The 15,212-nt window shown below is 41.3% G+C and overlaps 1 protein-coding gene across 3 annotated transcripts in view; it reads left to right on the top strand.

Moving 5' to 3' along the window:
• Window positions 1-15,212, top strand: part of cyld (cylindromatosis (turban tumor syndrome)) — a 73,387-nt gene that overhangs the window by 45,252 nt on the left and 12,923 nt on the right. For all 3 annotated transcript variants that reach the window (XM_084337187.1, XM_084337186.1, XM_084337185.1), the window contains 2 exons: window positions 13,441-13,582; window positions 14,490-14,612. In XM_084337187.1, the coding sequence (XP_084193313.1) occupies window positions 13,441-13,582; window positions 14,490-14,612 (265 nt within the window). The remainder of the gene's footprint in view (window positions 1-13,440; window positions 13,583-14,489; window positions 14,613-15,212) is intronic.

The raw sequence follows: 15,212 nt of genomic DNA, 5'->3' as shown, positions 1-15,212 counted from the left end.
AAACTGATATGATGCTGTGTGCCCTTAATTGAAATCGGCTCTATGGATTGGGATTGTCTTATATACTGTGCCAAAGGCTCTAGGGATAGGGCAAACAGTCCGGGACTAAGAGGACAACCCTGTCTGGACGAACGCGACACAGGGAAGTTTGGGGAGGTGAATTTCCCTGTTATAATCATGGCCGACGGATCTGTGTATAGTACTTTGATCATATTAATGAATCCATTTCCTAACCCCATCCTTCCAAGTACTGCCCATAAATAAGACCATTCCAACCTATCAAAGGCCTTCATCGCATCCAAGGATAATACAGCTACAGGAGGCACGGCCTCCTTGCTGGCATCTTATCACATGCAGTAACCGTCTAATATTATCCGTGATCAGGCGGCCTCTTATGAAGCCTGTCTGATCAGGATGAACTAAAGATGTCATATGCTTTTGAAGTCTGATGGCTAGTACCTTAGCGTACAGCTTGATATCGGTTCCGAGGAGGCTTAAGGGTCTATAACTACCACATTCGGTGGGGTCTTTGTTTTTTTTAAGGAGGACAGATATGAGTGCCATATTAACGTCCCTGGAGAAGTTCCCCTCTTTGATTGAGTATAAAATCATGTCAAGTAATAGGGGTCCAATTACATCCCAACATGAGAGGTACAGTTCTGGTGGGATACCATCCCATCCAGGGGCCTTACCACTTTGCAATTCAGATATAGCCTCCCTAAGTTCCTCTAGTGTAATAGGTGCATCTAACTGTTTAGCGTCTTCCTCTGAAAGTTTAGGTAGGTTAATTTGATCAAGAAATGTATCCAGTTTATTATGATCGAATACCACTTCTGACTTGTACAGGTTGGAGTAAAATGCACTAAAAGTCTTGTTGATTTTCTTGGGGTCTGTAACAAGTCCCTGTTGGTCCTTAATAGCGGGTATATCAGCAAATTGTGCATTGGATCGTATCTTCATAGCTAGTAGGTGACTCGGTTTAGAGCCATGAAAGTACCGGTAATAATGTTGTCTTGTACTGCGTATTTGAAATTCAGATTGTTGTCTTAAAATGGAGTTAATCTATTTTTTTAACACTTTAATTTGAGACTCCAATCGACATGAGTAGTTGCGTTGTAAAGAGGAGAACAACGACGAGTGAAGCGTTTCCAGTTCTACCAATTTGGATTGACGTTTCTTGCGGAGGTTGGAGGCAAAGACAGTAGTGTTTTCCTTAATAAAACCCTTTACCGATCTCCATAACATTCTGGGGTCTTTTACCGAACCCGCATTAATCTGCAGGAATTCATCTAGTTTATCTTTGAATTGTAAATTGAATTCAGTGTTTTTCAACAGTGTCGAGTTAAAACGCCATCTTGGGGCTTGGGATGGCATTCTACTAAATTAGCCCTTTAGGAGTAAATAGCTGTGATCTGATAGTGCACTGGGTCCCGATTCCACGTCAAAGCTATCAAATAGTCTAGGGGATGCGAAAACATAATCTATTCTAGAAAATGTCTCGTGTCTTGCTGAGAAAAAATAGTACTCTCGGGCCGTTGGGTTGAGTAATCGCCACAGGTTGTTTACACCTGTATTCTTGGCCCAAGCCTGTAATGCATTAGAGGCCTGTTTCTGGTCATTGGATGTGGTGAGACTAGATTTATCAACCAAGGGATCCCAGATGGCATTAAAATCCGCACCAGTTATAAATTAATACTCAGGGAGATCCAACATTGCTCTAGTGAGTGAAGCGTAGAAGTTAGCGTCGTAAAGATTAGGGGCATAAGCCGCTACCAAAGCGATTTTCCTGTTACAGTAGTCTATCTTAGCAATGGTTACTCGGCCATCTGCATCAGACCATACGTCCAACAATTTAATATTCAACTTTCATTTCACGACTATACTGTAGCTACACCACAATCTAGTTCTAAAAGATGAGTAGCTTATGCTTTGATATATTTTATCCGCCAGCTTTACATTGTCGGCCAATAAAAGGTGTTTCGCTTAAAAGAGCCACATCAACCTGTTGTCTCTTCATCAATGTAAGCACGCTTTTGCATTTATGTTGTATGTTTAGACCCCCAGTATTCCAAATCAATATATTCAAACTAGCCATAGTCTAAACAGGTAGCAGTATTCCTGTGTGTAATTCGTCTGGAGTAGCGATTCATAATAGATATATATCCAACTATTGAGGTCCTGTTGAGAGCCGAGCTTGAGCATAATAACAAACATATAAAGTACACATACATATAATCCCCTATTCCCTCTATTCTCACTTCCCTCCCTCCCTTTTAAAGTACACAACCAGTAAACCCAAATCGAGCAAATCATCCTTAACTCTCCTATGCAATTTGCGATAGGGTCTAAAACGATCAATTCTACCATTAGTAGAATGTCAACAGTGGCTTGGCCACTCTCCCGTTAAATAAAAAGGGAGATATAAAAATTAAATAAAATATGCCTCGAATCTCATAGTATATTCACTTAAACCTTATACGAACTTGTGTGAGTTAAAATACACAGAAGAAATAGAAAAGAAAGACATTGGAACTAAATAAGAGAGAGAAACCTCAAAGAGTAGAGTACACTAACTTAAATCTTAAAAGAACTTGGCTACGTTTAAACACCTAGAGGAAATAAATGGAAAAGTAGTGGATCTATTGCAAAAAGAATAAAAAGAAGGTTTTAAATACGTCTATGCAGTACGTCCCCCAAGCCAGGGGTGGGCGATGTTCCGCTGTGAAGACTGTTGTTTCCTCCGGATGTGATCTAAGCCGTGTTCTATAGATATCTATGGTGTGTATAGTCACATAATGTTGTTAAAGTTCCAGAACATTCAATATATCACAGAACGTTGTTAAAGTTCCAGAATATTCCAATATGTCACAGAACGTTGTTAAAGTTCCAGAATATTCCAATATGTCCACAACAGGAAAGTGTACGCACACGGGGGAAAAACACAGCCCCAACCCGGCCCTGATGTAGCGAACCATTAAAATAACGTATTCTATACGATATCCAGCGTCAAATATTAATCTATTTATGAATCAAGGTTATCACAATTTATTTGACGCCGTTTGGTGTTTAAGCCATAACGAAGTGTTCAGAAAAAAGACAATATACTATAGCCTATCCTCCACCCTTACACGGGGTGTACTTCAAGTTCTCCAAGTAGGTTTCCGCTTCTTCAGGCGAGTCGAAGTTAATCCTCAATCCGTCTTTATCGACGATGGAAAGCTTTGCAGGATACCTTAGAGTAGGTTTAAGACCTTTCGCGTAGAGTAGGGACATTACGGTCTTGTAATGGGATCGTAGAATCACAACTTCGCGGCAGTAATCCTCCTAGAAATAGACTGATTGCCCGTTGTATTTCAGGATATCTCTCTTCTTCCGCGCCTCTCGGATGATCATTTCTTTTATTCCAATTTGACATAGGCTAGCAATAACTACTCTGGGTTTGTTGTTGCTGTTGTTTCGGAGCCCAATTCTGTAGTATTGATCCACTTCAGGTGGACTAGAGAGGATCCCCGTTCCCAGAATTTGAACTAACGCTGCCGCAAGTTGTTCTAGGCCCACTGATTCCTCTAGACCCACTATGCGAATATTCAATCTGCGGTTTTGGTATTCGAGGTCGAATATCTTATCCATTAGCTTCACGTTGTTTTCTTCTATGGCTCCTTCTAACTCCACGAATGTATGCTTGTGATCATTCAAGCACAATTCCACGTCTCCTATACGTTCGGTCTGCGCGTCAAACGATTCCCATATCTTCAGGATTTTGGATTCGATAGATTCTTTGATATCGTCAACCTTGTCGGATAGGGAGGATATACTTCCAGTTAAGTTCTTCTCCAGTATCTTGGTGCCTGCAGTTAAGTTCTTCTCCATTATCTTGGTGCCTTCAGTTAAGTTTTTCTCCATTATCTCAGCTTGAAGCTTGGATGCTTCCATCAGCGTAGCAAGATACTTAGTGTTGGTTGAACCGTCATCTTTCTTTTTCCCGCTTTCACTCACTGCTTTTTTCTTTGTCTGTGACATTGTGGTTCTTTCTTTCAGTTCTTTCAGTCAATATAGTTAGTCGAATACCTCGGGTGAAATATACATACAGGTTTAAATGCATCTGGGTTATAAAAAGAGGCTTTTAGAGGCAAAAATAAAATTAACAGGAGCAGAGCTGTTAACCACAGCAACTACTACATGCTCGAGCTGAAACCGGAAGTCTTTATTAATCTTTCCTCACTGCTTACTGGGTCAGAAATGTCTTGCTAGGGCTGCTTCATTATGACAAAAATCATAATCACAATTATTTTTATCAATATTGAGATCACGATTATTTAACATGATTACTCATTGACTTTGGAAACATCATGCATTTATGATTTTCAACCATAGATTTCCTTGAACTTTAAATATAATTAAACTGAAAAACTAAAACATGACCTGGCTCAAAAACATGACATCATTATCTTCTTTGCATAATCGTTGGCAACCGAAATTGAAAATAAAATGTGATGAATCGCCCTGCCCTACTTCTTGTGCATTTCCTAAAATGTCCCAAAGTGATGTGAAGCTTAATGCGCTGAACCAGCTTGATTAATTTATTCTGGGAAACATGTAGGGCTGCCCCCCGATATATATGTCTAGGCTATCTAACATTAGAGTGACCATACTAAGTGGCTTACATTATAGACTAGTACTTACATGTTTTGATGATGAGTCATGTTTGAGGTTCACGTATGATAGGCAAATGTTTGCCTGTAGAGTTCTGGTAGAGTTTGCATGTCACCTTCTTGGGGTCGTACTTTGCTCTCTTGAAATGGTCCCACACTTTGGATTTCCTGCCTGACATAACTACTAGGGGTGTAACGGTACACAAAAACCACGGTTCGGTATGTACCTCGGGTTTTGAATTCACGGTTCATTTCGGTACAGTGGGGAAAGTTTGCAGAATGTGGTTTTCCATGTTCCACTCTGGGGGGACGTAGTGTGCAGTTATTGTTATTGTTGTAAGCAGGGCTGTCGATGAATATTCTATATTCAAATGAATAATCAACTTGTAAAAAAAAAAAAAAAATACATTGTAAAATTAATGAGATTGTAAGAAAAAAAAAAGATTTGCTGTCTAGTGTCTTCCTCTCAACTTTTCGCGTGTTCCTGAATGCGCTGCATGACGGATAGGAGACATGTGACGTCACTTTCATTGAGCTGAAGAACGTGCCAGTAGTAACAACAACATCTGCCGTGATGGCAGATCATTCAGAATCCAGGGCCCTCATTCATCAACGTGTCTTACGCACAGATATGTGCTTAACCTGTGCGTACGACCATTTCTAAGCAAAGAGTGGGATTCATCAATTTCAACTTGAACTTGACTTCGTGCTTACATGTGTACGCACAGCTCGGAGCACACTTAGCTGACGCCCAGTGGTAGAATATATTATTACAAACAAGGAAATGAGCTTCTGTGCATTAGTTTCAACACTGGCATGTTCTGTATGAACCGTAATTCATTATAGTTCATTGTAAAATAGCAACAGTAGTGTAATTATGGTCAAAACCCTATAAATAGCATTTGGAATAATAGATCTTTCTCTCAGAATGAATGCAGCATGGTTTATATAGCGTTATCGGAATATACGGGGTGTACTGACTGACTGCGCTCCGCGTAGCTCAACTCGTTATTATTTTGCGCACAGACCGCAGAAACACGGGAACGTTTTGATTATATTTAAAAGGCTTTACATTAAACGAAACAAGTGGAATTTCGAAGCTGTAAGCAGAATACAAGTCATATGAACACCCACGATATAGTGTTCTTCCTCCTTTTTACTGTATAAGAAAGAATAAAAAACGCATTGCAATGACACCAGGGTGTATGTGTATTACAAAACCCTTGCAATAATGTGTCTTAAATGAATGAAAAGCATACATGCTCTGGACACAGAGCATATCGTGTGGGTGATATGACTTGTATTATGCTTACAGAATTCCACGTATTTAGTTTTACAATGTCAAAGCCTTTTAATGTAAATCAAAACGTTCCCGTATTTCTGCAATCTATGTGCAAAATAATAACGAGTTGAGTTCTAACAAAGAACATATTACATGCTGGTATGCTGATAGAGTAAACTATTATATGAATATGATATGATATAAGGTATACACTGGTCCGTCGCATACACTGGTATGCGCAAGTTACTGTTTGCATAATGTAGGCTATGGCTGCTATTATATGTAATTCATATAGGCTACCTAATAGTATATGATTTTTAGAGGCATCTATTTTGTTGTCGGTAATACCGACAACAAAATAGATGCCTCTAAAAATCATATAGCCTATCGAACACAACTAATAAAGGCATTCATATTACAGCACGGGTATAATGACACACAACCAATGCCAAACAGTGGTCAACGAACGGTCTTTATTAGTATTTTGAGCTGTCCAGGCAGAATTGCAGCAATGGTCTTAGGGAGCCGTTGATATCTGACATCACCGTTTACAAGTCCGCCTTTTATTTATCCCATAACATGCGTTGTGTCTTCTTGGTTCGACAGCAGTGAACAATCTCTGTGAAGTTTCTCAGAGTTCCGCTCGGGTCAGTCCATTATTTCACATCCCATGGGGGGTGTTTCATCACTTTCATGACCATATATGGATAATCATGCACGAGCATTGACAGTAGAACAAAGAGGTATTTATCAACACGGAGGAGCATAGGACCTGTGTACGCACGGTTGATGAATCCCAATATTTCTGTGCGTGCACTGATTCTAAATTCTGTGCTTACGTGTGGAAATAGAACATCTTCTATCTACGCCACGTTGATGAATGAGGGCCCAGAATCCTACTTTTCCGTTTTTAGCACTTTATTGTAAATCATCCCTCAGGGTAAAACTTGTAGATATTGAATAATGAATAGAGACAGAAGCGTCATTGTTTGATTACTATTTCCCAAGGATATCGCTTCATGTTTATCACACCTTGTTCGGAGGCGCATTGCTGTTTATGAATGTCCGTTCTATAATACCCACAAACTTTCATTAACTTAATATTGAGGACAGCCCCTTCTCAATTACTCTTCACGCACTGAGAGAGAGAAGGGGGGGAAGGGTGTGTGTGTGGGGGGGGGTCTTCTAGCTCTGGCTTGTCGTTTGCGTTCGCCATACTATGAGGTTATGCTAAATTACAGGTAATCTCTCAGTGTTGTGCATGGGCTGAAAGAACAACATCTGGCCCTTTCTGCAAGTTATATTTTGGGAAGGGGGGGACTTGGAGTTTTGAATTAAGTTCTGCACGCAAAGGAAAGTAACGCATGTGCATTCCATTAGTGGTTAAAGTAACGTTGTATTCGTTCAGTACACAGTGTGTACTAGGGCTGTCACTTTAAAAAAAAATAATGAATTTGATATTCGTTGCAGAATTGTAGACTAATTCGAATGTGAATTTCAGCGTAAAAAAAGGTCTTTTAAAATTGCAAGACAAAAAATAACCATGACCAGTAATTATTTGGACCGACTCACCCGCCTGCTGTCGTCGTTGACGAAAAACAATCCACCGGAGCATCACGTTCTGTCAAGCAGAGAAATGTCCAGACTCCAGACAGCAGCGTGATACAATCCCCATAATTATGTGCATTTCCGAGAGTATGAAAAATCCGTTGTCCCTCATATTAGCAGGGCTCTCTTCCTCACGTCGTTAGCATCGGCTAGTCCGATGGCTATTATGAATGTGTCGAAAAATTTCCAGACAGTGAATCCACTAGGGCTGTCTTAAATACTTCGAAGCTTCGAAGCTTCATTTGATGGCACAAGCTTCGAACATTAAAAAAAAATCGAAGTTAAAAAGAAATATATATATATAAATTTTCTTTTTCAAATTTTCTTTTTCAATTTTCTTTTTTCGTTTCTTTTTTACTTCTGTGTGTGTGTGCATGGGGCCATTGGGTGGGGCCGGGGTACAAATACACTGGAGGAAAGTAACCCAGCTCAGCACTGCCCAAATTATATCATCACTATTGCCTGTTTGAAGGATATCATCCTCAAACACATATACACCACCTACACGCCTATTCTCAGTCCTTGCCCCACAATGGTGGAATGAACTACCCACCCCAGTTAGGACAGCCGAATCCCGTCCAATCTTTCGCCGTCGACTAAAGACGCACTTCTTCAACCATTATCTGAAATAAAATTAAAAGAAATTAAATAAAAAAAATCTAACCCTAACTAACCTTACTGTCATGCACTTGTCCTAATAAACTAACCTACACTGTAACATGCAACACTTTGATGAATATTGTTAATCAGCTGATAGAGTTGTATCCTTCCTGATGACCTGTCGTACAGAACTTGTAAGTCGCTTTGGATAAAAGCGTCAGCTAAATGACTAAATGTAAATGTGAATGTAAATGCCTTGTAGAATTCCACACATAAGAAAGAAAGATACTGGGATGAATAAACAAAATAGGAAATAAAATGTAGAAATGCATGCAATACATAAATAAATATGAATCTCCATATATGAAATAGAACATTTAGATAAGGTGCTACTGAGATGTTTTGGTGAGTTCTTAGTTTTTTTGTGGAAGTAGCCCTTCTTAAAAATGCATGAACATTCACTGATAATTGGTCTGTAGTGGAGTCTACAAGGTCTACATTGCCGGACCATGTAGAATCCGGACCTTGTAGACTGACATAATTCTGTGCATAGTTTAGTCTACACAGGCCATATTTCAAATAATCAAAATCTTACTTCATTCATCTTAAACATTCTTGATTTGGGGGATTGGTAGTTCCCATGAAATCTGAAGTTGTTCAAACGACAACAGCGATCCACCTTGAATTAAATCACACAGCCGTGTTGGCTGCGTCACAGTCACGAAAGGGGCTACTTAATTCATTAATCCAATCCACTTTATTTATAGAGCACATTTAAAAACAACTAAGTTTACCAAAGTGCTGTACAAGTCCCACAACATAAGATAAAAAAAAAAAAAAAAAAAATTATATATATAAATTAATAAAAAAAAATTAATTCGAAGCTTCGAATTAAAATCGAAGCTCTGCCCCGAAGCTTCGATTGCCAAAAAAAAATCGAAGGTCAGCCCTAGAATCCACAGAATTGGTGGTTCGCCAGGCAGGGCGAGGAACGGAGAGAGATGTGAGAGTAAAGAATCCATAATCCTCGTCGCCAATATTGTGTATAATAACTTCACAAGATAAGATGTTCAAACACTTGCGCCTACTGCCGGCAACAACAACAACACTTTGCGACATGGCAGCATGTCGTAAAACCCACGTGCCGTCTTAAAGGCACAGTCAGTTTGAATCTTTTTTTTATTCTAATTTCTCCATTCATGTTCGAATCTGATGTTTTTATGTAAATTCAAAATTGTATTCGATATTAGAATATAATGCGACAGCCCTAGGGATGGGAACCGAACCGAATTAAGGGTACCGACCGAATCACGTTGGTACTACAGAGTACCGATTCACGTGAGATCAGCCGGTGCCACATTTCGGTACTGTAAAAAATACAGCGAAACGAAACCTATGAAGTGTGCCGCACGTTCACGTCAACGTTCACATGCACAATACACGCTTACCTAGGATTTGATTTGATTCAACAACAAAGCAGTCGGGGTGTTACACTTTACAAAGCTAGATGCAGACATTGCTCTCTGAAATATTATATATTATATACAGTATATATTAACTCATTCACCGCCGTCCACGTATATATACACGCGTTTGTCCGCCAATCGAATAACGCCAACCACGTATATATACGTTATTGGATCGTTATTTCTTTTATCGCTATTTCCATTCATAAATCATCCAGGAAGGCTGTGTGACCATATGGAAGGACTCTAAGATCGCAAAAGTACAATACCGCTGCCTGGTATTTTTTTTGAGACTCTGTGTATCTCTCTGTGCGTCGTTGAAAGTCATCCGGGCGGAGTTTTCTAGTAACGTGGATCAATATCTTCAACCGATCACATTGAATAGTTTTCGGGATGCCCGATTCATTATGCTGTGGGGGGTTATGTCGTGGCCCAAATGGACATACGATCTAGCAGATGGCAATCAAATAATTGGAATATTCTTTTTGTAATCTCACTGGCCACAGGTAAGGGCAATTTAACGTCAATTTCAGCTTGGTTGTGCATTGTTTTCATAGCCATCACCCTGATCAGCGTATGCTGTTGTACTAACGAATGCCGTTATTGACAATCAATTAATCAGAAATGACCCCCCCCCCCCCCCCTTTCATGCATGCATGATGGAACATAATATACCGATCATATGCATTTTAATTTTTAATTGTAGCGTGTATAGGGACGAAATGCCAATGGATTAAGTATAATGTGTTGCGGCCTATTACTGGCCTCCCAGGAATTACCCTAAACTGCTCTAAAACCATACTTATATTCACCATGGTATACAATGGGAATGTATGGATGGAAAAAATATTCCTTTTTCACATCTTGAACGATAGATACTCGATGTCAAATGGGCCATAGTATTGCATATATAGCTATAATATTTAAATTAGGGTGACCAGATTTAGATTTCCAAAAAAGAGGACATGCTGCCCCCAGCCTCGAGATACTTAATGATACTCAAAGTTTACTCAAAGATGCATTATTGTTTTAATATATTTAAAGTACGCCTCCTCTGTATGGATATAAAATTATTATTTAGATTATTTTACTGTATAGGGCGGCTGGGTGGCGCAGCGGACATTGCGCTCGTCACCAATGCAAAAGACACCGGGTTCGAATCCGGCTGTTGGCGTTGCCTCCGGCTTGGTCCGGCCGTCATACTGGCTCAATTGGCAGAGTCAGCGGGTGGAAGTCGATGGGTGGTAATCTGGACGTTGTGGACAGCGACTCCTACAGGTCGGTTGGGGGACGCCTGCACAGCAGAGACAGGAAATGGCGGGGGCAGCGTGAGCCTCCCACACGTTACACCTTGCCAATGAGAGTCCGCGCTGGCAGGTGAAAAGATGTGACAGGCTGCCTCCTCGTGTACCGGAGGGGACACGTGATGCAAGGCTTCTATCCTCCCTACAACCGACCAGTGGGGGGCATATGCGAGCAACGTTCAAGACAGGGGAGGGGGAATTGGAAACAGCGAAATTGTGATGGGAGAAAAATAGAAAATAAGGAGAAAAAGTGGATACAAAAAATAAAAAATATTATTTTACTGTATAACACAATAATATCTCTCTATAACAGAAGACACACCAAACCAAAGTTACTCACCAATCAACATGCTGTATTATGCCTATTATCTCTGACAAATCTCAATGGCACAAGAATAACTTAAAAATCAACCTGTAACAAAATAATAGCTCTCTTTTCAAGTCTTACAGGACACCACAGTACCGGATTTGAGTGCTTCATGTGCGACATCAATTGAGTGGGGCGCTATTGACAATGGCTTCGGTTTTATTGCGCGCACTACTGAACTTTTTGGCAGTGTCAGTCTGGAAATGCCTTTTTTAGCAAGGCACTTGTGAAATCCATAGATCGGTAGCTGTTCTGATGTTTCACAGTATGAAATGCAAACGCAACGCACCCTCGAGGCTCCGCTGCATTTACAGCATCCTCTGTTTTCAAATCAAATCAAATTTATTTGTAAGGCCCGACAACACACGTTAATGTCCCCATGGGCCGTACACGTCTTCTTTAAACAAGTCAAGAAGAAACATAACAATAAGTCAAGAACAGAACAAGAACACCATAAGGTCCAACAAATTTAAAATAAATCCAAATAAATGAAAGAATGCAAGCACTCCCAGACATACCCCACGCGAAGGTAAGGAAAAACTCACTAAAACCTAACAATAGGGAAAAATGCTCCACAGGCAGTGTGGAGGAGAGAAACCTTAGAAGGGCCATTCAAGGGGGGATCTCCCTTCTTAGATGTCGGTGATAGTAGTGTTGCAGACTAACAGTTGATAAGCATGCACTCAAGTGTGTAGTGAAACACAGATGAGTGCATGCAATAGCAACTGAACATTTTGAAAGATTAAAGATAGAGCTGATAGCGATAGCAACTGAACATTTTGAAAGATTAAAGATAGAGCTGATAGCGAATCTATTTGAGGCACAGGGGCGGCGCACAGGGGCGGCGCAAAGAGGGTCGCGTCCTCCCCGTCTTAATCACGGGACATTCAACACTCCGGTCATTGCTCCGAGACAGCCGGAGACAGGGATATAGGGGGCGGCGCAGAGAGGGTCGCAACCTCCCCGACATCATCGCGGGACGTCCAGCACTCCGGTCACCACTACGAGACCACCGTGTGTGCGAGCGTAGTTGTAGAGCCGCCCACAAAGCTTCTCAGGGATTACGTCACACACGCAACAGAGTACCGTAGTATTCTGTGCAATGCGCCAGTCAATTTAAGTACATGCAAACGGCCCGTGAAACCCGGACGGGGCGTGAAAAGAGGACATGTCCAGGCAAAAGAGGACGTTTGGTCACCCTATTTAAATAGTTATAGCCCTGCAAACAAGGTGAGCGACTCCATAGGTTTAATGCGTTGGCAGCACATAGTCATATCCCGTTCCCAACGTGGCAGTCAATGAGTTCAAATTGTTCTAAATAAATAATAATGATAATAAATTATTTGAAGTTTGGATTTTTTCTTTTTACAACTGAGGTAGGTAGATTACATTTTTAGAGACTAAAGTACAGAAAAAGGGTACCGTTTGGTACCGGTATTGATTCACAGGTACCGGTATCGGTTCAAATGTGAAAGGTACCCAACCCTAGACAGCCCTAGCGTGTACTGAACCGAAGGTCTCGTACTGAACCGGTTTGTGATGTACCATTACACCCCTAATAACTACTAAAACTCTTGACTCTACTACTAGCCGTGTAGATGTGAATACTGTATCTGTCTGTCCTTGACTGACTGAGTGAGTGACTGAGTGTTGCCACCTACTTCCAGTGACTGTCATTTCAAAATAAAAGTCCTCTAGTGTTTCATACACAGTCAGCCATATACTGACCTAATGTTGACAAGGCACAGCTCCAAAATGGAGCCTTTATCCTTTTTCCTGCGACCAAACCACTAATGAGAATGAGAACCTGGTCAACCAATGTTTGAGGGCAGTGACTTTTTGGGGGCAGCCCTAGACATGCCGTATGCACAAGCCTACATCATATGATGGAGAGGATCACGTTTTGGGAGCCATTCACTGCCCTTGGATGCTTCGAAGAATTATTTTTCGCAACCCCTGAAAGCAGGTGTGGTTTGACATTTTTTCTTTTAAAAGGAACTGAAACGGTTTTCAAAATGTTTCAAAGCCGTACATGACCTTAGTCACTCTTATCCCCATACTTCTACTTTCTGCACCAGCTATATTATTATCTGGGATGAATCACTTCATTGGTGTGGGGGTGTCATGGCATTCTAAAATCCCTGCGCATGTGTTCATGCAGCATTCGGAGGTTACCTGAGCGAGGTGGTGCATGAGAACACCCCTCCCCGCACTGAGAACGATGGTCTGGACGTCATGGTGGGGAAGAAGAAAGGCATCCAGGGCCACTACAATTCCTGCTACCTGGACTCTACCCTCTTCTGGTCAGTAGCCATTCACAGCATGTCAGACTGAGTTCACACTTAGGATTACAGCTATAAAAATAACAACACTAATGTTATTCATCAAATAACTGAAATTTAATTAAATCTGTATACTGTATATCTGTCTGTCTGTCAAGTAAGTCAGTAACTTATAAGCAGTCATAAGCAAACGGAATGGGTGTGTTCCAACGACATTGGTGACTATGATGTGTTTCTTTTTGTGGATTTTCCACTAATCAAAATTGGGAGATCTATTCAGAATAAAGAGGTGCACCGTGTAGAATGTTATTGTTATCAGTGTGATTGTTTCTTTTTACTATTTGTTTGGACAGGTGCCTTTTTTTTCTATCCACTTTTTCACCTTATTTTTTCTATTTTTCTCCCATCCCAATTTCACCTTGCCAATTCTCCCTTCAATTCTCCCCTCCCCTGTCTCGAACGTTGCTAGACTATGCCTCCCACTGGTCGGCTGCAGTGAGGACCAAGCCTTGCATCACGTGTCCCCTCCGATACACGAGGAGGCAGCTGTCGCATCTTTTCACCTGTACAGCGCGATCTCTCAGTGGCGAGGAGTAACGCGTGGGAGGCTCACGCTGCCCCCGATGCTTCCTGATTCTGCTGTACAGGCGCACCAACCGACCTGTAGGAGTCGCTGTCCACAACGTCCAATCCCCACCCACCAGCTTTCCCACCCCTAACACTGCCAATTGTGTTAGTATGAACGACCAGCCAAGCTGGTAGCAACGCCGAGAGCTGGGCTCGAACCCAGCGTCTCCTGCGTTAGTGGCGAGCGCCTTGCTCACTGCGCCACTTAGCCGCCCCGGACATGTGCCTTTTAATATAAAGACTTGTATCTCTGATTGTCCATGTATCCAATCTCCTCCTCCTCCTCCTCCTCCTCCTCCAGTCTCTTCTCCTTCAGCTCAGTTCTAGACACGGTTCTACTGCGACCGCGCTCCAAAACAGATGTGGAGTATTACAGAGAGACCCAAGAGCTGCTACGGACAGAGATCGTCAACCCTTTGCGCATGTGAGTGTCGGAACAGCATCTAGACTGCTCTAAATGTATACTGAAACGATAGAGAAAGACCAGTTTATTACTATATGGTATCGGTCCGAATTACAACTGGAAAAAGTGGGGTTGTCTTACATTGCAGCTCTAGAAATTGGAGCTGTTACTGTAAAGAAAGGTCATCATGTTTAGCCCATTTCCCGGTGAGCTAGTAGGACTTGTTTGGTATCAATAGATTCCTCTAGTTTAGACTAGTTTCATATTATATCACTGGCTTTGCACCACAGACTTGAAAAGACTGTAATGTTAATGACATATTTCATTTTCAGATGGTTAAAAAGTAGGCCAAGTTAACCAAGGACTGAGGAGGAGAATAATTCAAATGTTAAGATCACGGCGATCAAGGAGTCTTAATTCAAATAGAATCTGTGGTTCTGTTTTTCACTTTGAGCTTGTTGAATGATGTTAAAAATAGGCCCACCAGTGGGCTACAATTTAATTGAAGGTGCTATAGATAACATTCAGCCACTAGATGTCGCACTAGAGCACCAGCATGTAATTTATCCAATCGGGTGCATTCCATGTGGCGAAATGGGAAGTAGGGAGGGGATGCGTGAA

The sequence above is a fragment of the Notolepis coatsorum genome (assembly GCF_963971535.1).
Source record: "Notolepis coatsorum genome assembly, chromosome: 20".
In the NCBI taxonomy this organism is placed as follows: Eukaryota; Metazoa; Chordata; class Actinopteri; order Aulopiformes; family Paralepididae; genus Notolepis; species Notolepis coatsorum.
Note: the sequence above shows the minus strand (reverse complement) of the source record. Positions and strands in the feature narration are given on the sequence as shown.